The sequence below is a fragment of the Cryptotermes secundus genome, unplaced genomic scaffold (genome assembly GCF_002891405.2).
Source record: "Cryptotermes secundus unplaced genomic scaffold, Csec_1.0 scaffold50, whole genome shotgun sequence".
Classification (NCBI taxonomy): domain Eukaryota; kingdom Metazoa; phylum Arthropoda; class Insecta; order Blattodea; family Kalotermitidae; genus Cryptotermes; species Cryptotermes secundus.
Window position 1 is genome coordinate 1,645,823 of NW_019721758.1, and position 27,446 is coordinate 1,673,268.

The window sequence follows — 27,446 nt, forward strand, 5'->3', positions numbered from 1 at the left end:
TTAACAGAACAATACATACAGGTTTATTTAATGAGCCAATAAAATAACAATGTCAGCTAAAACTAATATGAATATAACAGTTGTAAAATTTTATGTGATAACAAGTACATACACATGAATTGCCAAACAATGTCCAGTGAACTTACATCTGGCAGTGATGCATCTGGTGTACTGCACATCACTGAAATGGAGATGAATGATTTCAGTGAAGCTACTAATTGTTCAGCAGATGACAGTTCTTACATATTACCCACTGTCACACTTCACAGAGATAAATTATCTAACAAGTGAAAGAAAAGGAACAAACTTACTCAAACCAACCCAATAAAAAATTATATTAAAATCACACACACATATGCACACATACACACACGCTGTCCTACAACATGTGGCAGAACTACGTTCTGACACTTGATCTGTAAAGTAGTATAACAGGCTAACTTCAGCACAATTTAATTAGAGAAACAGAACTGTTTCAGTAAGTAAACATATTTGTCTTAGGATATAATTGCATAACAGCTATTACAGATTATGAAATTTACAAGTATTTACATTCTGGCACCTCTTCTCCCTATGGAGAAATTACTGAATCTACCTCAAACTTCATGAATTATCATGTAAATAAGAGCAGTATACAGCATACAGCAATTGCCCCTTTTGTATGAAATCATTTACTTTTAACATCAGTTCCACTACACAGATGTAATAAGCAACATAAAATCAAATTTAACAAACAAATGCAACTTCAGTCAGAATTACTCAAAGGAAGAATGTAAGGAAAAAATATTGTGACGTGGATGGTGCAACAGGAAGTAGGGGTCATGTGAACTCTGCGTTTTTGCGAGTGACGTCACATACCCCCACTCCTTCCATTATTATGCAATGCTCGGTAAACACCCCCCCCTTCCCCCTGCTGTGACATAACAGTAGAGCAGCTGTGTCAGGCAACCAGTGTCACGGTGATGTAACCGCATAGGAGCTGCTGCTATAGTAACAGGGCCAGTAAACACTCTGCCCCCTCCCCCCCCATGGTGAAATAACAGCACTTCCCACAGTGACATAACAGGAGACACTGCGGTTACTACGTGGCAACAGGGAACAGTATAAGAGGCCGGCGGAGCAGCGTGTGAGGCAGAGTGCAGATTGTGAAGCCAGACAGATGAGGTGAAGTCCAGCAGCCATGAGTTGTATCAAGTGAATGGAAGTGACTACAGCAGGAGAAGTAATTGTAATACTGCAGATGACAGTAATCGTGAATTGTGTAAATGTAAGAGCGAATGTGGAATAAATTCACTACATCCAAGATGGCATGAAGTTATTCGTTGCGTGACACACACCCAACATGTGACAATATAATAAGTTGGACAAATATGAAATGAGGATTATGTATGACAATAAAGGCCAATAGACATGACGACTGATGACAAAAGAACATATTTCAACACTACTTCCTCCTTGGGTTCTATACTCTTCACTGAAATGTATTGGCAACTTTCATAATAGTCAGAACTTTCTCACAGAAGGGTTTCTGTTACATGGCTGACAATTGCTCCTGTGGTAATTTAAATATTGTGGTGGGAAATGAGTTGGGGGGGGGGTGCACTGTCTGCTCTGTGCTTCATTGAACTGAACTGGTTGAGCCGAATCTTTGGGGCATTTATTGAGAGTTTGTGGAGGACTCCAGCTTTTCGTGTCAGCTGAGTGGCTTTTTCAAACATACAAGTGAGCAGGACAAGCAAAAGCACCTGCTTCCATGGCAGTATTAAAATTAGTTAAATTAATACAAACTGATTTTAACAAACATAACCCCCCCAAAAAAAAACTGGAGATGGTCAAGGAAAGAAGTATTCAGCAGGGCAATGTAGGATTTGTGCTGTACACAAAAAGCATGCTGAGATGACAAATATGAAAATTCTGCCACATTCCACTGCATAAAGGTTTTGACAGATTCTATTCTGTGAAGACCTACTGAACACCCTACAAGCAGTCTCTACACAATTCAGCTCCAAAGCACCACCTGCAACTTTGGAATTTAAGTAAAGTTGTTTCCTGCCTCAAGGAATTAAATGTATGCAAAATATAAAAAATTGTTTTTTTTTAAATAAAGAACATACTAGTCGACAATATATTAACTGTACTGTATTTTCTGGTATGTAAGCCCGGTGTTTTTCCTTGAACACAGACCAAAAAAAATTAGGAAAAAAGAAAACTCTTCTTTCCTTCCTTGCATCTTATATTGCATATGAGGATCACAGTATATAGTAGCTGCCTACACTACTTACTTAACAATAGAAAAAGACTGCCAACAGTGTCAAGATTAATTCACTGTCATTATACTGTACCACTATGACATTGTGGTCTGTTTCATTTTACTGTTAAGTAACTGCCATGTGACTGGCCACTACGAGTACATACTGTGATTCTTTAACACAACAGGATGAAAAGAATGAAGGAAAGAAATATATGAGGACCTACTGCATTTTGCTTTTCTTTTTGGTTTTATAAAAATTAATATAAGCTTTAAAATGTGAGAAATTCTCAATTGCTGACTCAGTAGCATTAACAAATGTGATGAAACACAGCATATGTGTATAAATTAGATGTCAGTTTCAATGTCACAGGAAAATGCTTGGGTTTCAAGCAATAATGAATGATGTCTATGTCTAAGCACATGGTTCAAATAGAGAAGGCTGAGCAGCAGCCACTAGAAGAAAGATCACTTTGATTTCTAAACTCAGAAAATAAGATTATCTCAAACATAAATACAAATATGTTTCACTGCATAATTTAGAAGACTTTCTCCTCTATTCAAGTATTTAGCTCCAACAAGAACTTTATACAGGTACATTTTTACACACTGTATCAATTACTGTCCTGCAGGGCATTTATGTATTAACATACACAGAGGAAGAATTTTTAAATATTCACAATCTGTTTTTATTTGTGGAAGGGCCTCTAAGAACCAAGATGATAGTCAAAGTCAAGGTTACTTTACAACTGGCAGTTTACTGTCAATCTGTTTGTCTTGGCACCAAGCCCCTTGAGGATGACGACCAGAAATTCTTTTTTCAACTTAACCATTGCAGTCATAGTCCTTATGTAAAATCCTCTCTGATGAGAAGATTGCTTTGTCTCTTGTGAACATGCTTGGTCTTTTGTCAAGTGTTAAGTATCACACATATAGCACATTACTGAAAATTCTTCCTTTTGCACTACATACAAGTCCTCTGTCAGTACAGGCTTTGCAAATCAGATCATGTCTATCTTACTTAACTCATGCTACAACAGCAGCTTAGTCACTTGAATGGTCATAAGCTAAGATGATATTGTATATCACCTTGAATATGCAGGATGGAAGCAGCTGAAAACTCTCCTCCATGCACTGCTCAATTATTATCTGTATCACATTTAATGGTATATTGGACATTGGACAGAGGGGTTTCTGCAATGTAATTGTGCTTACATCTGCTCCAAATGGACACTAATAAATTAAACATTTCCACTGACCTATATACTTACACTGAGCACCATCTTCTGTAACTATAACCATACAATTTAATTAAAAAAGTGTGATAATATAAATTACACCAGCATAGCTTTAATGAAACACTCTACTGCTGAAACACAACACCAAGGGACCATGATTTTCAGAAAGCAGTAAGGTGGTGAAATATCAACATTTTCTGACATGCTGTATGATATGACATGAAAAGTAAGTCTTCTCAATTCTGTTAGACTTCATGTAAGATATTTAAATGTCAAATGGATTCCACTATACTGTATGCAAGGAAACCAACTGAATTTCTTATGAAAGGAGCCCATTCTTTACTGGTTAAAAAGGTATACATAAGAAATTAATCCTGTCTGTTTTAAAAAGTTAAGTTATTTATAGCTGTATCTTGGTGATTTGCAAGCAAAGGCAAATAGACAATGAAACACAAGTAAAAGACAATAAGAAATTTGTACAAGACAGTAATCTTAATAATAATCTTAACAACAATAATCATATACTTAATACTCCTCACAACTTGAATATCATTCCACATAACAGCATCTTTGCAAGACTAAAAAATATATACTCATATGGTGAGTGCCCAGGGACATAAGGGAAAAAATGGAAAAGGTTTTTTAACTTTTTGAAAACTTACGTGAGCTGCAAGGATACATATGCTCATTTCTTGGGAGGGGCAACATTGCCAAGAGCTGAGATGATCTGGCAATAAATGTCAATGCCTTTCAGGAACACATCTTCATTGAGATATTCATCATGATCATGAAGCAGTACTGGAGTCTTAATCATTGGAGAGAAGCCGAAAGCTGGTAAACCAACCTAAAATTTCAAATCACTTTGAAAACCAAGTTTATGTGCCATTTTGTAATCCAAATATATATGATGCAAGTGAAATAGTATTCATAAATACCACATTGTGTGTGCAAAGCACATTATTCTCTTTAACCCGTAATGTATATAACATCATAAGTAAGGCATCCCATCCTGTAAGAAAATAAGCTAGGAAACTTACATTACTGTGGTACAAGTTCATTTACTGGCACCAAGACTGACCTTATGGCAAATGGTGGTTGGTTTAAAAACTGCAGGATTCATGCAAATCTTCGAAATATTTGTTTGATTTGAAAGCAGTCGCTGTAGATAAAATTCTAGCAGTAAGTTTTCCAGCCGAACTCACAATAACCTAAAAGGATGGTGGATATTCTTCCATACAAGTTCTTAATGCTGATGAGATTTCTTGTATTGGAAGATGATGACATCCTCTTGAAGGTGAAAAACACCTCTCATTACAAAGCTGCAAAAGATCAACTTACTCTTCTCTAATTCTAATTTATTTTATATTCCATAAGATCTTTAATGGCAACGTAGCTGATGTCAAATTGAAATGTCTCTTGGTATGTCATTCAGAGAATTCTAAATCACTGAAGGGATACACAAAATCCCAACACCCTTTGTTTTGGTGACCCCCCACAACAGGGTCCAATTTGTTTTGGACAATCTGCTTCACCATCCCATTAATTAATACTGAAGACATGGCTGACAAGGTCAAAGAGTTCTGTCTTCTGGGATGTAATCAAATGTAGTCTGGTGAAAGTCAATTTGGCGATATATCCCAGCAGAGAGAACTCTTCATAGTCAAAAGTCAGATCAAACAATACAAAGTTTTTTTTTGTGCCACTAAACACAACCATTCTGTTGAAACTAATGGACCAAGAAGTGACACAGACACCCATGACCTATTACTTAAACGGAACCATGCAGCAGCAGTTCATCATGACAGATGACAAGGACCTGCCATAACAGTTCACAGTTCTGGTGGGGTTACAATAACCAAAAATGCCACAGACAAGGTGGGGGGTATCATAGGAGGAAGTTACTCAGTAAATGGGGTGTGTGGCAGAATATATGGCCACAGCGCATATAGGAATTTTTAACTGTTCCCAAGATTCAACTGTAAATGGCGGAACTGGCAAAGGAGATAAGTTCACCAAATAACCTGGAGGAGATGCTGGAATCACAAGGCGAACTGGCCTGAGGATCTGATTGAGTTGGAACAAAAAAGGGTAAGACAGCAGGGGGAAAAGAGGAAGAAAATGCAGCCAACAGTGCAAGTAAAACAGCTGGCAGTGAAAAGGATGTCTGCAGCCTTTAGTTTCTTTGAGATGGCAATGGTCACTCAATGAAGATGACCCAAACATGGGATGAAGTGGCAAGTGTAGCTGAAGATTAAGTGATCTGTGCTGCTGTAATGAACTGTATTCAGAAAAGAATGTATGTTCAAAAAGACATATCTTTTGCAGTTTAAGCATCAATATGTTTTAATTAATAAGTGATTAATGTTTATATACATATAAACATATTTTATTATTCTTCCATTTTTAATATTGTTTTGTTTAATTCTTGTTTCTAATAAGTACTTAAGTTAGGTTTGTAAGTGCAAAAAATTTATCCAAAAAATGTATTTTCCCTTTATAACATATAAATATTTGCGAGAAACATGTCTGATTTCTATCACTTCGATACACAGCACCATTTATAGAGACAAATCCCTCACATAAATTTAAACTGCCTGTAATTCAATTAATTTATTGTTGTGCTTTACAACAGATAAAAATAAATTACAGGCAGGTAGTAAAGAAAGAAAAACACATTAATATGAAAGATGCAAACAGACATGAAGATAGATGATGAGAAAGCATACAGAGAACACAATACTAAAATATAAATAACATAAATAACATTCAGGGTATGAACAAAAGACTCAAAATATTATTACAAGTATTATTAGCAGATACGATAATAACAGTTAAACAAAATAACTCCATGTTCAAAATATCGATATACCTGCAAGTAACATTTATTACTGGAACACATCTGGTTCAAGGATGAACCTTTGCATAGTGATGAATACCAGAAGTTGAAAAGTCTCTGAATGACCTAGTAGGTACATGTAAACTAACAGCAGCAAGAACAGATGAGTAACTAAGGTTGCTTTTAAAAACACAAATGTGAAATAAAGCGTTAAGGAATCACCACCTGGACTGGAATGCTGGAAATTTAATATAATATTCAATCCTATCTATTATCACAAATGCCAATATGAAATATACAACACAAGGCTGTAAACTTTATTTCAATTTTCGACTGCTAGCACCATTTGTCTGTATGTCTTCACATTTTTTTTTCATTTCTTTGCATTGCTGCTCATGCACTTGGTTTTGTTGGTTAGGTTTGCAGCACAAATTTCTACCTCCTTTTCTATCCTAGTTCCACACCTGTGCATGCTCTCTGACAATTTTTATTGCATATATTCTTGCTCCCCTTCATTGGTGTCTCCACCTTATCGTGGTGAGGGGGTTTGAGTATGCCAAGGACCCTGAGAGCTATACCAGCGGTAGCGTAGCTACTGGCAGGGCCTCCCTTGCTGGACAGGTCAAAGGGTAGACACCAGATGAAGAGAGACACCAAAAACCAAAAACTGATGCCAGAAGCAGCATCATCAGGTGCGAGTTCAAGTTCGTATAGCAACAGGCGTGACCAGAGTGGTTTGAACGGCTGTTGTACTGCGATGTGGAAAGCAAATGGAAAAACTACCACATTATCACTTTTCCTGGATAGTCTCTTTACAAAAACAGAGATACCATGTATGCAAGATGTTTCCTCTGGAGACAAAAGAAACCGGAGGGGGTTAACAGAAGTGACTAGAAGACGAGGAAGAAGACGTAAGAAGATGCTGGATGACCTTGGGGACAGAAGAGGATACTGTTATTTGAAGGAGAAAGTTTGTGATCGCATTAAGTGGAGGAACTGTTTTGGAAGAGACTGTGGACCTGTCGTCTGACAGATTACTGATGAATGAATGAACATTCTTGCTATATTCCACTGAACTAGCCTGGTCTCAGGTGATTAAATAGCTGTGTGAATCTGACAGGGGTTGTCCAGTGATTGAGGTTACATTTTTCTACAGGATCCGACAGATTACTGATGAATGAATGAATATTCTTGCTATATCCCACTGAACTAGCCTGGTCTCAGGTGATTAAATAGCTGTGTGAATCTGACAGGGGTTGTCCAGTGATTGAGGTTACATTTTTCTACAGGACCCGACAGAGTAGGTGTCTCCCCTCCCCGCCTGAGGACAGAAACAGATCCAGTTTCCATAACATTGTTTTTTCTGGTCTCTAGAATACTGGCCGATGAAAAAAGTCCAAAAATTCAGTAATTCTGAGCGTTAACACAGGTAACCAAATTAACCAAAGTGGAACTAAGTTTACAGAAACTATGCTGAGAAGGATTACATTTACATCTGATGACATAAGATAAACAACCACAAAAGATAAATTCAAATTTTTGAAAATTCTATCACAGTAAACACACACTGATGAAAGTTTAGGATGCTTTATAGCCTTACAAACTACAACAGCAGAAATAGGAGCTGTGTGTAAGATATCTGAAGTAACAAAATAAGAAGCAATGCCAGAGAAATTATATTAAAAATGGATTCAAAATCATCAGCAAAAGAATTGACTGTTAAGTTAAAACATATTTCCCAAAATGACTAAATTGAGTTTTAGTGCTGCATATCACAAGTATCAGTGATTTTGACAAATTGATCAAAACATGGGAAGGGGACTCAATGCATGTCAATTTTGTTTTCTTAGAGCAAAAAAAATAGTGAACCTTTTTATTGATGTGATATTTCACAGTGATGGAAAATTTGCCTTGGAACTTTGACTTCTTAGTACAGCTTGATTTAAGGCATCAGTAATGACTGAAGTCTAATGATTAGCAGCAGCATTAGCAGTAAGAGCAGTAAAAGTGGTTACACCTTCCCCATACACCATAATAAGTTGACACTAAATCTCAAGCAGATAAACATTTGTGCATTCAAAAACTGAGTTACAGCTTGCATTTCACAATCAGCAGGATTCTCAAATTTCTTACTCATTTTTAAATATACTACAAAAAATCACAAAACAAAAGAATCAGGGCATCATTCACTTGGCTTGTTACTAAAAGACAACTTGGGCCTGTTAACCTTGAAATGGTATATTGCACTGACCTGTACAAGAACATTACAACACCCGCAGCCAAAAAGGGAACACACATCACGAGACACGACATACATGGAGTGTAAGAGGAACGACTCCCATATGGAGGAACCATGCGTGGGTTTGAATTGGGACAGATAAGAGAATATCTTAACAAGATTTTAGTGTATAAAAATTTATTATAATTGATGAATATTTTTAAATATATTTTTTTTTTTTAATTTTACAATTACATAATGGCAAGCAATGCAATATATTAACGTAAATGGAGCACCTGATGATGGCACTATGTTGCCGAAACATGTTGTGAAATAACAGGTGAAATTGAGTGCACTACAACTCAGACACGGCATACATATCATGGACGAAAATCAGTGCAACAGGACGCTAAAATACAACATTATGTACAAGAACTATGTGCAAACAGTCCTTACTTTCTGGACAAACCTCATACTAGGTAAGCTACGTGAATTACAATATACAGTGACAAGTATTCTACTGTTTAATCTAAAACCACATAGTCCGGTAGTTCCACTGGACTATAAAGCATCGCATCCAGGGATTAAAAAAGCTGCTGCATGTCACTTCCTGCACTGATGTGTGATTTGTGTGGTACTTTATATCAGGCAACAGAGAAGATGCAAGGATAACTAAATAACTGCAATAACAGCTGTGGAACATCTAAAGATGGTGGAGAAAGAAATTACACACATATATTTGAGAAATACCCTAAAAGTGGGGTAGAAAAGGACAGGATACGTATGCTTTACGAATTCTGTAAAGAACTCCTTGTTAGATGCATAGTTCACTCCAAATGCTCAAAATATCTAATTCTGGACTTACCCTTCTTACATAACGGCTATCTGTGCCACCTGGAAATATTGCAGGTTTCAATTCCAGGTTCCTAAAAGAGATGAAACACAGAATAAAAACAAGCAGACATACCCTTGAGGATGGTATTAAAAGGGTGTGCTTTATTTTTGCATAATTCCTACATGCTGTCTGGGTGTATATAAAATGTGTCATAAATTATCAAGTGGATACTGGACACAATGAACACTGCTGTTATAATGAACTGCATGGAGCACAGTCCTTAGGAGCAATAGTGGCTAAACTAGTCACGAAATTCCTTCCCTTTTATGGAAATTGAAAGCTTGCTATTCTGAGTCAGGTGAATAGTCTGTGACCTTTACATGAATACTATATACAAGTGAAAATGTCCGTTCTTCACCCTACCTTCTCTTAAAATAAATGGCGCTGAGACTGGTTATTCATTATAATGCTGAAAAACCCCAATGACAAAAAAAAGTTACCAGAATCTTACAAATAAAGTTACTGGAAACTTATGGACAATTGCCGCTGACTATCACAAATTAACAGTTACTGCTTTACAAATACACATTCCTGTTGACCCTGTTGATTGTTGTTTTATTTTCACCATGGAACTATACACAGATAATTTGACATATTAAATGACTGGCATGTAAACAGTTAGGGACTCACATTGCTTATGAATAAGCATTAAATGGTTTCCAAGCAACAAAACAGCAGTAGGCATATATATCTTATTGCATTATAATAAATTAGTTATGGGGCATGCAGTTGCATAGCTGGTTCAGGCACTATGCTACAAGCTGGAAGGTTGCAGGTTCAATTTCTGATTGGGGTCATTAGATTCTTCAATTGATGTAATCCTTTCGGCCACATTATGGCCCTGGGATTGACTCAGCCTCTTCTATATTTCAGAAGAGAGGCATGGATGCCTACAACATTTTATTATTATTATTATTATTATTATTATTATTATTATTATTGGAGGGGGTGGGTTTCCCCATGCACCACGACCACTTTGATCTATTGTACGTCCCCCTGTGATATTCTACCAGTCTCTATACCCTACCAGTACTGGTGCGTGCCATCAGTCCCGACTCAGCCAGCGAGTTCGGCCTCTACTGGCTCAGCGGTATCTAGATGTTTCCCACATCTACCAGAGACGTTAGAGACTATTGTTGGGCAGGAAATGTCCTTACAAATTTGGCTCAGAGGTCTCCTTGAGACAGGAGGTTCTCTTATGTGCCATAAAGCTACGACACGGGACCCACGGCTTAAAAGTCCCTCCTGGAGGACTTGTTCCCTGAATTTTTCCGCCCTTAAAAATTCCACGACCTTCAGTGGGTTTGAACCCGCGTACCTTGAGTCATGAGGTGGGAACGTTACCCCTAGACTACGGAGGCCGCTTATGCCTACAACATTTATCCAAGACATTTCTCTCAGATGGATACATACAGCTATATATCCAAACGTGTTTATGGACTGTTAGTAATTTGGGAAACCAAATAATCAGAGCAAATGAACCTTATGCTGTGTTGTATATTGCATTCGATCAAGATTTGTCAAAGAACTCAAAATGTGGACTTACATATCATCACAAGCTCTCTTGAAAGCAAGCCACCATGGGTTGGAACTGTCTAGTTTGGTCACCTGAACTTTTGGTTCCTTCTGTTCAAACTCAACATATGTGCCAGGCCCAGCTTTAGAACACCAGCTGTTTACCATAGTTTCAAACTCTGCATGATCCACTGTTACAGCAAGTCGTATATCAAACACGACCACCAATTCTGGTGGAACAACGTTTGACTGAACACCACCCTGTGAAAGAAAAAATTACAAGGATCCTTAAGCTGTTATTCCACGTCAGCCTTCAGCTGAAGGGAAAAAAAATTTGGAACAGCCTGTTCAATGTTTGAAGTAAGTCAGCCCCTCTCACATAACCCTTGGTTGTTCCTGGGATAGCACTGTTGACTTATTGAAACACTCTGGATATCAATCAACACAATATTCCATATATAAAATTTGCAAATTTTATGTGAGTTGTGACAACATGCAGTCCTGTGAGTGATTACTAGTTTTCTGAGGTACCTACCCTGTAGCATAGGGGACAAGTTCCCTCTGCAACATGAGTAACCACCTATAATAATACATGGCATCACAATTCAGAAGACCATGACCTAAAGAATTTCCATATTAAGACAAAATCAATGTAAATCATTAAAAAAAATTAAATGAAAGCAAAATATGTAAAAAAGATAAGACTTGTCAATTAAAGTGTCACAGAGTTATAGTGACAAGCAGGCTCTGGATTAATTAAACTTCCACACTCTGACATGTCAATTTGTTGCACTTAACTCACCATTCTTCCTGATCAGTGCAGACATGAAACAAAGATGCAGCAGTTATCAGATTTAATTTCTATGTTTGGTAAAAGTAAAGTAAAGCTATCCAAGTAACAGGCCGTGAAGGCCCATAGGATTGTGAAACGTTGAGGGTCCCACATTATCTAGACAATCGGCTCAAAGATGGCGATAAGGTTGTCAGCCTTATGCACCGGCTGCGCTTTACTTCCCAGGAAAATTATTTAATTAATTCCCGGTACTCATTTCTGTTAGAGGCTGAGTCAACCCCAGGGCCATAGTGCGGCCAGAAGGATTAGGTTAACTGAAAAAATCAAATGACCTCATCAGGACTTGAACCCATGACCTTCCGGCTTGTAGCATAGTGCTTCAACCAACTACACTACCGCGTGCCCTCTATGTTTGGTACATTCTTATAATTTGAGCTGAAGATTGCAAATCTATCAAATAATCACAAATTCTTACATTCAAATTTATCTTGGTATAGTGGAGAAAGTTCTTCAGTTCACAGTGTAGCATTTTGTTTATTTCATTCTACTTGAAAATATTAAAAAGTAAATGTAAAACTGTCTGTATGCCTAGGCACCATCATTAAATAAATTAAGCTCAGCCTGCTACATGATAAGGAACATAAAACCACTTATGTCTATAAATACCTTGAAAATTATTTATTATTCTTACTTCCATTCAGTCATGACTTATGGCTTGATTCACTGGGAAAACTCATGACATGCTGACATGGTTCTTAAAAGGCAGAAAAGAGTTATACGACTGATGATGGGTCGTGGTTACAGGGAATCATGTAGAGATCTCTTCGAGGGAATAAATATTCTGCTTTTAAAATCACAGTATATATATTCATTAATGATGTTTGTAATAAAAAAACAGAGATAAATTTGTTACAAATATGGATTATTATGAAGTTAAAAACAGACAAAATATTAATTTACATATATACGATGTTAACTTGGCCATATATGGTAAAGGAGTATATCACATGACAGTAAAGGTTTTTAATTGACTTCCTTTCAACCTCGAAGAAAACTCTAATAATCCAAAAAAGTTTAAAGTTAATTTAAAGGACTTTCTGTATTCAAATTCTTTCTATACACTGGAGGAATTCTTTAAAAGATGATTGTATTATATCTGCAACAATTGGGTATTACTGATTATACTGTTATATTGGGATGATTTTACAGATATGTACATATCTATATTTGATGGAATGTATTTGTAGTTATTGCTCTGCTGCTGTTTAATAGGTTTTTATTACTAGAGTACTATAATGTTCATATTACAATGACTTAAGAATTGTTTCAGTTATATTGGGTGGTGTGCATGTTTAGGCTTACTTTGTTGTGTACTTGCTGATGTGTATGACTATATGTAGGGTGTACTGCTTTGTTTGTGACTATTTCCACATTCTATGAAATTGTTTTCTGTATAGATTTACGGGAAATGAATAAATGAATGAATGAATAGCACCCTGCCATGAAGGTGTATTATTCTGCATCATCATTAGGAAAAGCTAAACAACGCACCGTCCTATTCCTGAGGAAAGAGTCATCAGTACCTGTTGGGGAGAAATTCGAATGGGCACGAAAGCCATTCTGGATAAGATGCAAAAGTATTATAAACATTATTATATTAAGATTATTAATACACAATATCATAACATTCAGCAAAACAAATCCAAGAAATTTAAAGTGTACCTTTCCTTTTCCTGGTAGATTTTATTTGGTAGATATTACAACCAAAGCCATGTGATAAGCTGTACTGCATTGGATTTTCATTGTAACATTTTACTATAAAATTCAAAGGTAAAAAAAATTATTTTATTTTAGAACAGAATTCAAATGCCCATTTTTTTGTTCTGAATGCTTGGCTTAGAATTTTCTGACTAGGCTTCATAGCTTAAAACACTGAAGCTATGTTCAGCTAAAAGAATTCTCATTCTCACCTTAAGTTGCGTCAGGTTTACAGTGGTGACATCTCCAATGGTCAGGCTTGGATTCGATACCAATTTCTTCCTCTCCTGCTCTCGGAAATCCATCAAATGATCTATAATGATACGAACTTTCTCTCCAGCTGTATCAGGTAGTAGCAAAGACCCATGACCTGGAGAACCCGGGCAGTGAACAAACAAATCTGCCGATTTAAAAGCACAGGATCAATCATTCTTTACAAAATCAAATTTGAAAATAAATGTTAAATATTTTGTCTTTAATTAAGTAGGGCAAAGCTGTTCATGCGCTAATTAATTAAGCACCACAATGTGAAGATGCATGTGGGAGTGCAGGTACAGCTCCACCATTCTTGACCTTGACATTAGATGCAGGAAAGCAGTAGTTCCATGGCCTGAGCACTTTACTCCCAGGGAAGGAGCCCCTGACACCCATGCTCCAGATGCTGTTGAGAAAAAAAATCTCTTACCCTGCCAGGAATCGAACTAGGACCATTCAACCTGTAGACATCTTTATACTTATTGTGCTATCCCAGCTCTACTTTTTAATTAAGTTCACAACTTTAAAGACCTTACAAGTTTTGTTCAATACTGGTAAAGTCTCAGCCCCTGACAACACAGATCAAAAGTATGTATATTAACAGCATAGAATAAAGATGTATGTTCAATGGCTTAAGAAATCCAGCAACTTCATAAGTAATCTTTCTTCTTTTCATACCATGGGGTTCACCATGAAATATTAAGATACCACCTGCTACCACTCTGTTTATGCTGTGTTGTGTACAACACATATACGTGGTGTGTTCAAAAAGTATCGAACCTTTGGTCGGCAGAAATATATTTATTGATTTGGAGGTACAAAACCCTAATCCCCTTCAAAGTAGTCTTCTTGGTAATGCACACATTTCTCCCAGCGCTTCCGCCATTGTTGGAAACACTTCTGGAACGCGTCTTTTTGGAATGGTGATCAGCCAGGCCGTTGCATTCTGCATGTCTTCTCTTGACTCAAATCGGGTTCCTTTTAGCGGCATTTTCACCTTGGGAAATAGCCAAAAGTCACACGGAGCCATGTCCGGGGAGCAGGAGCTTGATGAACCACAGGGATGTTGTGTTTGGCGACGAAAGTCTGAATCAGATGCGCAGAATGGGCGGGTGCGTTATCATGATGGAGCTGCCAAGTTTTTGCTGCCCACAGATCCAGTCGTTTGCGCCGCACAACATCATGAAGGAGATGAAGGACCTCCTGGTAGTATTTCTTTGTGATGGTTTGGCCTTGTGGTGCATACTCATAATACACAACCCCACGGGAGTCGTAGAAAACGGCCAACATTACCTTGACATTGCTGCAGATCTGCAGTGCTTTTTTTTGGCCTCGGAGATGTTGGATGTTTCCACTGTGACGACTGCATCTTGGTTTCTGGGTTGTACCCATAAACCCACGACTCATCGCCTGTGATCACGGTGTTCAGAAAGTTGGGGTTACTGTTTGCATTATCCAGCATGTCCTGTGAGATTTCCAGACGGCGTTGCTTCTGCTCCACTGTTAGCAGTTTCGGTACGAATTTCTCGGACACTCTCCTCATGCCCAAATCCTCGGTCAAAATTGAATGTACCGATCCAATGCTTACCTCTATCTCATTCGCAAGTTCTTGGACTGTGATATGACGGTCCTCCATGAACAAAGTCCGCACTTGCTCAATGACATTCTCATTTCAGCTTGTTGAGGGTCTGCCTGAACGTGGTTTGCTGTCCACTGATGTGCGGCCATCTTTGAAGCGGTTGTACCACTCCTTTATCCGTGAGTTGCTCATGGCATCGTCCCCAAAAGCCTGTTGAATCTTGTGAACGGTTTCCACTTGGGTATCGCCAAGCTTTTGGCAAAATTTTATGCAATATCGCTGCTCATATTGTTCTGTCATTTTACAACTTACTGGAATCCGACGAGCGCTCACTACACATCCTCACTCATAGGCCGACTGCCAGCAACTGACACTTTCTGCAGGTGGGAAAAAATTCACGACTGCACATGAATGTCCCCTCCACATCTCCACCGAAGGGAGCCTCCCTCGCTTCACTGGTTTACACGGGAAAAAAGGTTTGATACTTTTTGAACACACCACGTATTTCAAGTAGTATGTAACTTCTATTTAAAGACTGTCACCTATAAATATACCAGGAATATCATTTTGCCTATCAGTTCATACACCGTAATCCTTTTTCTGAGTTAGTGAAATGATATTCTTATGCCCCCCCCCAAATTATTCCTATTATGAAGGGAAAACACAGATTAAAAATCCACATACGTTACTGAATAGGCCTATATCAAGCCTCAAGACTATTCATAAGTACCAAGAATTTTGAATTAAAAAGTTCATACTTACGCCAGATACTCCGTTCTCCATAAAAAAGCAGAAACTGTTCAGACGGATCTGCCATGCCTTCATCAAGAGCAAAGCCAACGTTCAACTCAAGGAAGTCAGAGGTGTTAACAAATTTAGCCATACCATCCTTTCCACCAATTTCCTCATCTGAAACACCAAACCATGATACTCAAATCATTATACACTTTCGTTATTACTGTTGTTGTTGTTGTTGTTGGTGCTGCTGCTACTGTCATCATCATGGTCCTCACAGTCATTGTGGCTGATGCTGTTTACTCTTCCAGTAAAAATCATCCTGCTCAATGCACTTCAGCTGTTGATGTTAGACAGATGTTGACATATTTGAAACAAAAACCGTTTCTATTAATCGTATTTTATAATTTGTACTTTTTAATATTTAATTATTAAATATTAACTGTACTCAGGATTATGTCTTCTCACTGCATCATGGTCAGTACATTTGCACTAACTGAATGGTTACTGTCTAAATGATACACATTGGCTTGTTTTGTCTTTTGTTTGTATGTGTCTGTTGTGGTCATCTCTTTGCTCATGCTTACTTTAAAATTAGGCTTCCCACACATTCCACCACCATCACGAGAAAATATATAATAACATGCTGATGGAAGCACAGTTCAGAGTTAAGCAAAACACTAAGGTCTTTGATACCAGATTTACAAAGGGCTTAGTTTAATGACTGCAAATTTAGTATTTTTTAAAGAAAGAGATAATTTCTGTTTTACCAGTATCAAGCTTCATATGGTTAGCTGTGCACCAGTTTCACACAAACTTAATACATGACTGAACTCAGAAAAATGAGCAAACATAGTTTATTGGTCAGGTAAATACAAAACTAGACAGACCATAATATCAAGTTTATCTAAATGCACAGAATGTCAGTTGCCGAGGAAATTGTCACTGCCACAAGGGATGCCGTATGGGACCGTCTTGCAAATATCTTTCAGCAGCGTTTCCAGCAGCTATACCAACATGGGCAGACTTCCACAGTGGCCAACAGTGACTATTTTGAGGGAGGATGTGGATAGGTATAAGTGTGTATCTTGTAATATGGTGCAACAAAACCACAGTCCACGAAATTATTGACTGTAGTAATATGTAAAATGAGTATATACAAAGATCAGTGCGGTGTTCCTAGTTCTTCCGCATGACTTCTTGGGTATGTCATCATATAAGTATTAATACTATGTAGAATGGTGTGTCCTTGTTATGTGGACATTTCATGTTTCCTCTATTCAGGTATACTGTGGACTGGCCAGTTGTCGTTTCCACGACCAAACCTTTTCCTGTTAAAATGTAGAACATTGGAAGTAATCCTTGCCTAATCTACTGCAAGATTCTGATTCAAGGTACATACTGAATTGGAAGAAATGGGGCTCTTTTACAATATGCTCCCAAATAATCCCTTCAGAATAAGGGGAACAAAGCCATGGAGGCTGACTGATCATATTGCTCTGCTGCAATTCTGATGGCAGTGCAAACCTTTCATAATAGAGAAATATGTAAAGACATGGTGTTTTAAAAGCATAAACTCATTGCCATGCAGGTACGCACAAAATAAGAAAGTATGGGGTAACGATGATTTTTTTTAAATTTGCTTAGTGGGGGTTGAGTCCAACTGGGTCCACTCAGCATGGCGGCCACTGATTGGCCTATTGCACCTGCTCCAGGTGATTACGATGATGGAGAATTTGGTGGAATGAAGATTGACAGGGGAAACCGAAGTACAACAGTACTGCTGAGTGTTGAAGATATCTGTGATGCTGCAAGTAAAGAGAAAGATGTGAGGGAGAATTTTGATGAAGATTTAGATGACCCATTTGGTGACCCAATTTCTGCATTTCAGACAATGAAGCTCTAAATGACTTCTTTACCAATTGACAATATGATAATGCAGTAACTGACACAACTGGAAAGCGAGTTCCACTTCCAATGAACATGTCAGACAGAAATCTGTACCACATTACTTCAAGAAGTAAACCATCTGGTTATGCAAGCTTGTACTATTTTTTATTTCAAAATACAACATAGAGCATAACTGAAAATCATAATTTAATGTTATGTCCTTTATATTAAAAAAAAATTTCTTCTTTCCAGATTTGGCTGCTAACCTACCATATTTTGTGATTCTAAATTCAGCTTTGTGGATTTATATTTTGTAGTTACTTAAAGTTATATGCAACCACTGACACTGAAACATTTATAGTATGTTTTATGTTTACATTACATAATGCAGTGCTTCTTTAAAATTTTAGTTTTGTAAAAAGTGAAGTTTTGTTTTCAGGATTCAATTAAATAGTTTTCCTGGGAAGTAAAGTGCAGCCGGTGTGTAAGGCTGACATCCTTACCACCATCTATGAGCCGATGGTCTACATAATGTGGGACCCTCAATGTCTCGCAACCTTAGGGGCCTTCATGGCCTAGTACAGGGATAGATTTACTTTACTTTTACTTGTTTTTTTGTAAATATTTATATTGGCAATTATTTTTATTAAGTAATGAAGGTTCGGAACAGCAGAGGGCTCTTGTGAACATAGCAATGGACCTTCAGGTTCCATAAAATGTTTGGAAATTCTTGTATAGTTGCACAACTGGCAGCTTCTCAAGAAGGGCTTACCTCTATGAAGTTAGTAATGAACAAGGTTCAGTGCTTTATTACTGATACAACTAACTTTAAGTCATTTTAGGCTGTAAAAAGTAAGTAAATCTATCCCTGTAACAGGTCGTGGAGGGCCATAGAGTTATGAGATGTTGAGGTTCCCACATTTTCTAGGCAATCGGCTCACAGATGGCGGTAAGGTTGTCAGACCTAGGTGCTGGCCGCCCTTTACCCCCCAAGAGTATTTCTGGTACTTATTTCTGTTAGAGGCTGAGTTGACCCCAGGGCCATAGTGAGGCCAGAAGGATTAGGTCAATTGAAAAAAATCCAATGACCTCATTGGGACTTGAACCCACAACCTTCTGGCTTGTAGCATAGTGCCTCAGCCAACTACGCTACCGCGTGCCACCCCATTTTAGGCTGTAGTTAAATAAATATTTAAGGTAAGGAGAGTCTGTCCCATAGACAAACCTTATATCAGGGGTTCACCATATGTCAGAAACATTACCACCTGCGCCATCTTGCCAACTATTAAATCAGTGTTGAATGTGCATGGTTGTTTGAGCTATTGTAATGAAAATATGCTTCAATCATAGACAGAACCTGGCAAGAAGATCAAATATGAAGGAATCAGCAACTCTGTATTTTTAAACCTTATTTATGCCTTCACAAAACCATGAAACAGCAAGTACTTTAATTACATATAACAAAGTCACTGTTGTTCAAACGGGAGATAATGTAATATCTCAAGAGTGAAAAAAAAATCACCTGGCACAAAAGAAATATGAATTGTTCTCTTGAGTTGGACTCCTTTAGATTTCAGTCGACGCACAGCCTCTAAATACTGAATTCCCACACATTTCATATCCTGCGCACCACGGGCAAATATGTTCCCATTTTTATCCTTATCAGCACTGAAAGGATCATGTGTCCATTTCTCCTGTAAATGAAAAGCATTATTATAGCATCAGGCAAATACTGTTACAAAGAAATGCCTCTAAAATGCGTTTCAGCATACTATCATGGCTGTAATGTTAACCTTTCCAAAGACAAGCTATACACACACAATACACACTTCCAAGTCAAACATAAAAAGTCAGCTTCCCTATTGCACAAACTTCCATTATATAAATTACAGACTGTGACCATCACATTTTAGTGACTTAAATTTAAAATCATATAACACTGTGCTATTTAGTTCATGAACTTCTGCAGAAATGGTAATAGGACTGAATCTTATTCAAGTCAGAATTTCGGCTGGAAGTTCATAACTGTAAATATTGTAACGTGTCGGCAATCCAGAAGAGTCACTTCTATGGAAACGCCAGAATAGACCATTGCATAATAAACAACAATCGCTCTATTGTAGTTCCAACACCGAATCTCCACGGTTACGACGAATACGTGAAGCGTTCCCACAGAGACAACGCGATAACAATGGGTTATTGCGTAGGAAATGCGGAACCGACAAAGCAACGTTTCCACCGCTATAACAGAGGGTTCGTTGCATAGCAGCGACCAAGGTTATATAGCGGGGTTGAATGCATTCGACAGTCAGTCTTGGAATAGCCATCTTAGAAGAAAGTCTTGGAATAGCCATATAAGAAGTCAGTCTTGGAATAGCAGCCGTCTAAGAAGTGAGTCTTCACCCATCCTTCGAAGAACAGAGAGCCTTGGAACAACCGCCAGAGAAGACATTCCAGTATCGCCGAGAAATTGTGTAGGCTAACAATTGTAAAGCGTGTGATTGTGTAAGCGTGAAGAACAATAAATGTTCTACGGAATTTGAGACCTACGTGAGTTTATTTGTAGCGTGACACACAAAACACGCCACAATATGTTAAAAGACTGTGATTGTTGTTACTGTTATTACTACTACTTTAGTTCTGGGAAGAACCTGTTATTTAAATAAGTCTACAGAATCTGCCTATCTTACATCTGTCATATATAATCTGAAAGTTTCACACTATCACATCACCATGTTTGTAACTGCTGATTTAAAATGTTACTTTATAAGTAAGCTGTAGAGATGTTAATAATCTATCTCAGTATAAAATTTTATACTCTAGCTCCAATGGTTCACTAGTTATCGCAATCACACTGACATCTAAATTAAATTGTTCATGGCCACCCTATTGTTACTTAATGCTCTACAAAAATAAAATCTTCAACAAAAATTTCATATTTTTTAAGGATCTGTTATTATATATTGTGACACAAGGGCTCAAAACCAGAGAAGACGTTCATTGCTAGGCTATGGCTATGTAAACATGTTTCCACAGCAACTAAATACTGTAACTGCTGCAACAGATACACATGCAACAATAGAAGAATTGTTACTTCTGAGAGTTCTGAGACAGACCAGTTCCGAGTCAGGAGTGAGTGCTAGCCTGTGATGGTGAGTGGTAGCCAACAGTGGCCAGGCATGGCTAGGCAGTCAATGGCTGGGAGCTGCAGCCATGAGGAGCTATGAGACAGTCAGTAGCTGATAAGGATGTGACCATAGAAGCTGAGGAATTTACGGTGTTGGAAGCTATTACCAAGCAAAGACTAATGAAGACACAGCAGCCTGAGAAGACTTTGTGTGTGTTATAGTGAATTGTAAGGTGCGTAGATTGTCAGTGGCATAGTGAATTGTAAACACGGTTCATAAGAGTCAAATAAATCCAATTACTGATCCAAATCCCGTGTCTAGTCACTAAAATACGTGACAATTTTTTCTCAGGATCCCACTGTAAGTGACACCAGTGCCATTCCCATTCCCCATTACAGTGGAACCTCGCTTAATGAGCATAATTCGTTCCAGAATCTTACTCGTAATGCGAAACGCTCGTTAAATGAAACAATTTTTCCCATATAAATTAATGTAAAATACTGACGTAGCAAGCACACAATCCGGGACTTCCCCTCTCGTCACTCGTTATGCGAAACGTCGCTCGTTAAGCGAGTCATTTTTTTACAATTTGTTTTGCTCGTTATGCGAATACCTCGTTATGAGAGGTGCTTGTTAAGTGAGGGTTCCACTGTATTTACCATATGAAATTAAGAAATAAAATGTAAGGGTGGCCTCAAACAGCATCACATTCAGACCAAATGTCATTATAATGAGCCAAATAACTAAAAAGTTGAAAGAGGACACATGCAGATACAACATGGTATTCTCATAAGGCTACTTCTTTCCTTGAAGGAGGAGGTAGGCTGAAAACCATATCTAGAAAAAAAGATGAAATATCACGCAGTTTTTGCATACATCTAGCCTGAAATAATTATAGATTCACATAAAACTGCCAACTTATGAACTGACATCCTAGCAGTTTTTGAAGGTGCTGTATAGTTAGAAACAGGATAATACTGGACTTTTCCATGTACTCCAATAAATCACTTCATGGATTTTGTTCAAATTTAATACAGGAGACTTTCATTAATTTAAATTTCATTATTGCCATTATTATGTAAGCTTAATATTGAACTTCAAATAATATCATTTTTAATTTTGTATACTACATTATGGATTACATCCTTTCCAAATCTTGTCACCTTTTAAGGAAGGAAAGAGGCTAAAACAGACACATTTATGAAGATAAAACCATGTACAAAACAAAACACTGGGGAGTTTGTAAAAAGAGATTTTTTGTGGAAGTGCCAGAGGTTGGAACATAGAAACTTTCTCCTAGAACTGTTCCAGAAAGAAAAACAGAAGCTGCACAACTACGTTACTAATAACATTATCTTTCCATTAATCTTGGAAGCCAGATCTTTGTGATTATTTATTAAACAACATAATTTAATTTTTAACACCTTAGCTTACAACTACTTTTAATCTGGTCTTTCTGAGTGCAGAACTTACAGGAAATACTGGAACTACATCCATGTGAGAGTTCAGTAGTACTGCTGGAAGGGCTGGCTCTGAACCTTCCCATGTCAACACCACAATAGGTTTCCCAGAAACAACAAAATAAATTTGTAGTGGTAAGCCTATACTGACTGCTTGCTTCTTCAGGAATGCAACACAATCATCTGTACAGAAGTTCACAAGAATGGAAATGAGCTCCTATGAATGTTAAGAAAACAGTACATTAAGTTACAACAGCTGCCACTCTTTCAAAAGTTCACATACAGGAAGATGATCTTAAGAGCTTCCTGTAAATTGTTGAGCTACTAACAAACCCATTAATCAAAACTTTACAACTAACATTACCCAGATTACTGCAGATACTGAAAACAGTCTGCTGTTATGCACGCATTCCAGGTACCTCCATACAAAGTTCACATCCATATACTGAACTTTCTTTGAGAAGTACAGTAAGCTTGCAATTTGAAACCTCGGTTTCCCATGCAAGGCATCTGAGGAATTTTAAAAAAAGAATGTTCAAGCCTAGACCTGATTTCATTTAATTTCTCTCCAATAAGCACTTAGCATTTTGGTTATTCCACCAACAGTGATGAAATCAGTTTTAGAAAGATAGGGACAGCAGTACAAGACAAGACTTGACAGCTTTATGACCCACATAATGTTACATGATTAGTCACTTCCCAATTACTGGCCACTTACAGCTTATCTCCGGCTCAGTGTCATGAAGTGCTGAATCTCTGTTCCTCTACATGCATACCCTCTCCATACTATTTATACAGGCTGAAGGTGACAGAAACATTATACAAGAATTGAAGTTTTCACAGTGGTGAAAACTCATACTGTTGTTGTCTTCTGGGTCATGACACTGTGCAAATGAGCAAGTTGGCCCATGAAGTAACACTCTCAACACGTATCTTTGGCCAGGACACTGACTACCAGGTTTCCCATGCTTTCACTCAGTCCCTCCATGCATATGCCAGGACAATACCTTAAATCAGGATATGACCACTTTCTTCCACATCCATTCCAATTCATTATTTACTATCACACAATCTGCATTACTGACAGCATCATTAAATAAATTACAAATCATAACCCAGAAGACCATAATATGAAAAAACACAAAGAAGTTTTTCCTGTGTACTTTTTGAAATTTAATCACCTAAACTACTACTGACTTTTAAATGCCACCCTTATGTGTACAACAACTCAGTTTTCCTAGGCCCATACCAGCATAAAATGACACTGTTAGGATCACTTGCTAAAATTCCAAATTTTTTCTGGTTAAGAAAAACTGATTGTGAACCTAGGTGGAAAAATTAAATGCCTAATTTTCTCCACCATTCACCCTGCGTTCTCATGGAGGACATCAGGCTCCAAGAGCAACTGTTTGTATTGGTATATCGTACACATATGTATGCACATAAAACAAACAGCTACATCACTTATCACATAAATCTGTGATGATGAAAGAAGACACAGTTTTCAAGATATTGGAAATACATTTCCTACTAACATATAATGGCACACTGGATCATCAACCCATAATATACTGCTCTCATTACAACCAATGCAATTAGTTTTATGAAAGATCCTAATTAAAAGTGGACTGCAGCTAATCTTATTGCAAATTTTGTCACTATGTACCTCCAATTTAGATTCCTACCTAGAACAAACCACAGGAAATCAGGGATGTTTTGCTTAATTAATCCTTTTATTCTTTATGTAAGTTTAAGTTAGTGTCATATCTGTCTTGCTTTGTTTCAGACATAATATACTTCAGATAGACAGTTTTAATCAAAGAACTGTGTAGCTGTCTTGTAGATTCTAGCTCCTCTGAATTTATTTCTGTATTTACAACATACTTGAGGTATCATCCACACACACTTCTTTCTAATTTTAAAAAATCACTGATTCACTGATGCAAATTTTCACTTACACCATCTATGACAGAGACATTGTTGTTAATTTTAATTTTCTAAAACAAAACTGTGAACTGCTACGAATACTTTCTTTAATGCACAGGGTGGGTAATTATTACTTGATCCACTGGACCCCTGGTATGAACCAATTTTAGCACAGAGTTTATGAAACACAAGGGGAAGTTGCCATTTTTGGCCTACTTTCCTTCCTTACATAAAACAAGTAGTTTATGATAATGCCATGCTGTTTGCACATCTCATTTAAACTTCTTCTATAATGAAATTTGGTATGATTCTTATGCCACTGAAGGCCAGTCCAACCTCATGATTTTTAATTTCCTACATCAGTAATACCAACATAGCAGATGCACAAACTTGTGACATGGGAGCAAGAATAGCACCACTCTTTGTAGGGTTCTGATATTTTGTGTGATAATAGATCTTCAAAAAATATTCAGTTTTTCTTGTAGTAATTTTGTGTACAACACATACAATACTACTGCAGCCACAAAAAAACTTTCATTTAGGTTTCAAATCACAGAAATTTTAAATTTTGTACAAATATAAATCATAAAAATTTCTAAAACTTAAATGTGAAATACTGTTCACAAGTCAAGAGTGACAAACATGGTGATGGCACATAACTTTGATGCTATATACATCATATCTATCAAATTTAGCAAAGAATCAGCAGTTCTACTTAAGGGCTATTGTGTTCTGTCTGTCCACACAGTACTCATAGGTGGTATATTAATTATATCCAATTATTTACATTTCATTCAAAGTGAATATAATGACTCAGAATTACTGGCTTTTTGGACTTTTTCCATTGTTTGGTATTCTAGAAATTAGAAAATATGACTTTTGGATACTGGATCTGTCTCCAAAACGTGTTTTCTAGTTTCTGGAATACAGAACAATGGAAAAAGTTAAAAAACCCAGTAATTCTCAGCATTATGTACCATCATCAGAACCCTTTAGAACCTAGAATATAATAATAATAACAGTAACAATAACAATCTGTAACATATTTAGAATTGAAAATAATAAAAAAATTCCAACTTAAATAGAATTTGATCCAATGTCAATCTACGCACAAACTCAGCATGTCAACCCATGTGTCAAATCACATGTTACTGTTGGATGGCAAACTTACATCACCTAAAAGCATTCACAACACAAGACTGTAGGACAAGATAAGTGTGCAACAGGAAAGAAATCTGTATTATTTCAGTCCAAATTTCCTTATCAGTTTGACATATTTATTATTTTAGATGATATAACCTGCCAATGATCATTTACTGTTATACAGTTCTAAATTATGTACATATCTATGATAGTAATTATTTCTTGTGTTATATATAGTTACATGTTTATTTACAGTGCACCTCAGTGTCTAAGTTTTCCAAGGCTGTGAATCTATTTGAGATTTCAACACAAAAGTGCTCTTTACCCTCTGTCCCATTTAATTTCTTGAGATTGATCCTCTCCATATAAACTCTGTGCGTTGTTTGTTTGCTCACACTTTCCCTAACTTCTGCTACCACCAGGTAGTGGCCAGTATCACAATCTGCTGCCCTGAATGATCGGACATCAAGTATACTTAAGTGCCCTCTCGTATCTATCAAAATATGGTCAATTTGGATGTATGTCTTCCCATCAGGAGATATCCATGTAAATGTATAAATATTACAATGTAGGAACATCATACTTTTGACAATAAAATTTTTGGATGTTGCAAAGTTTGCTACTCTCACTCCATTATCATTACTAATTTCGTGTAAACTCTCCTTCCCAAATGTTGGTTTGAATATGTCTTCCCTACCTACTTTTGATTTTATAAACTGTTTGAAAATACTGTTTTACTAAGCCTGTACTATCTGAGGTTGTTTTTTGGAGTTCATTTGTATGTTGTCCGATACTATACACTGAAGTATCATCAGCATACATTACTGTTCTGTCTTGTAATCTGCACATGTGTGGGCAAGCGCACGAGCATTATATGGTGCAACTGCTGGGGACAATGTCTATCATAAAAATTCCATGTAACATTTGTTTTGCTGAGGTACTTTCATTGCATTTTCTGAACAGTGGGAATAATGATAGGAGAAAAAAAAAGTTATGATTAGCTTCATTTGGTAGCACTGAGCTGGGTGAATACGTGTACTAAAACCGCTAGGATGATCAGCTGTGTCAAAACTAACAACTAGCATTTTGTAGATGTACCTGTCATATTCTGGGTCAATGTGTGTGGAATGATTGTAATTCACAGACGAAGATATCTCAGTCAGTCAATTCAAGGCTTCTAATTACCGGGCTTTATTACTCCGACAAAGACATACATGGAGTACATGTATGACATGTAGGGGATGTGAGTTAGTTCAAGTATTTTGTACCTACGGGATTATGCCTGTGTGTTAGGCACTACAGTGGGTGTGGTTGATTTTTCGGGATGCAATATTACTACTTGCAAACAGCTGTATTTAATAATTATAGCTGCAACAACGTTTATATTCCGCACCTTATACGTTTTAGATTATAACAAATACTGACAATGTGCGGCATTAAATATTCACCGCACAGATTTAATATGAGAAGTCACGGTTCCTCTAGTATCTACCACAACATACAAAAGGAAAAAATATATATATAAAAACCCTTAAAGTTACGTTTAATAATAAGTCTGACGAATTATTACGTCCAGATTTCAATATCACATACCGTAATTCACGTCTGGCTGAACGGAGGGAATACGTAAATATTCACGAAAATTTGTAACAGCTTCACATTCCTCAACACGCTCCTTCTCAGGCGACATCGCTTACCAACGCTACGCTTCGTACTCTTCAACTTTTGCAGAATACACTTCTATTCAACCAATGAAGGTCGACCATTTACAATACGTCATAATCAGTCTTAACAATACTCAGATAAAACTTAACCTAGAGGACCTAGAG

At 37.2% G+C, this 27,446-nt stretch overlaps 1 protein-coding gene across 2 annotated transcripts; it reads right to left on the reverse strand.

Moving 5' to 3' along the window:
- On the reverse strand, nucleotides 1-27,446 carry LOC111875594 (aminoacylase-1). Of its 2 annotated transcripts, none has more exons than XM_023871944.1 (9): nucleotides 27,211-27,446; nucleotides 22,562-22,731; nucleotides 19,483-19,654; nucleotides 16,098-16,244; nucleotides 13,714-13,901; nucleotides 10,982-11,211; nucleotides 9,406-9,466; nucleotides 4,149-4,330; nucleotides 1-181 (listed from the first exon to the last, which is right to left on the reverse strand). In XM_023871944.1, the coding sequence occupies exons 1-8, from the start codon at nucleotides 27,305-27,307 to the stop codon at nucleotides 4,172-4,174; spliced, it is 1,224 nt and encodes a 407-aa protein (XP_023727712.1). In that variant the 5' UTR covers nucleotides 27,308-27,446; the 3' UTR covers nucleotides 1-181; nucleotides 4,149-4,171. The 2 variants fall into 2 exon arrangements, with proteins under 2 accessions (XP_023727712.1, XP_023727713.1); XM_023871945.2 differs by lacking the exon at nucleotides 27,211-27,446 and adding an exon at nucleotides 26,716-26,826.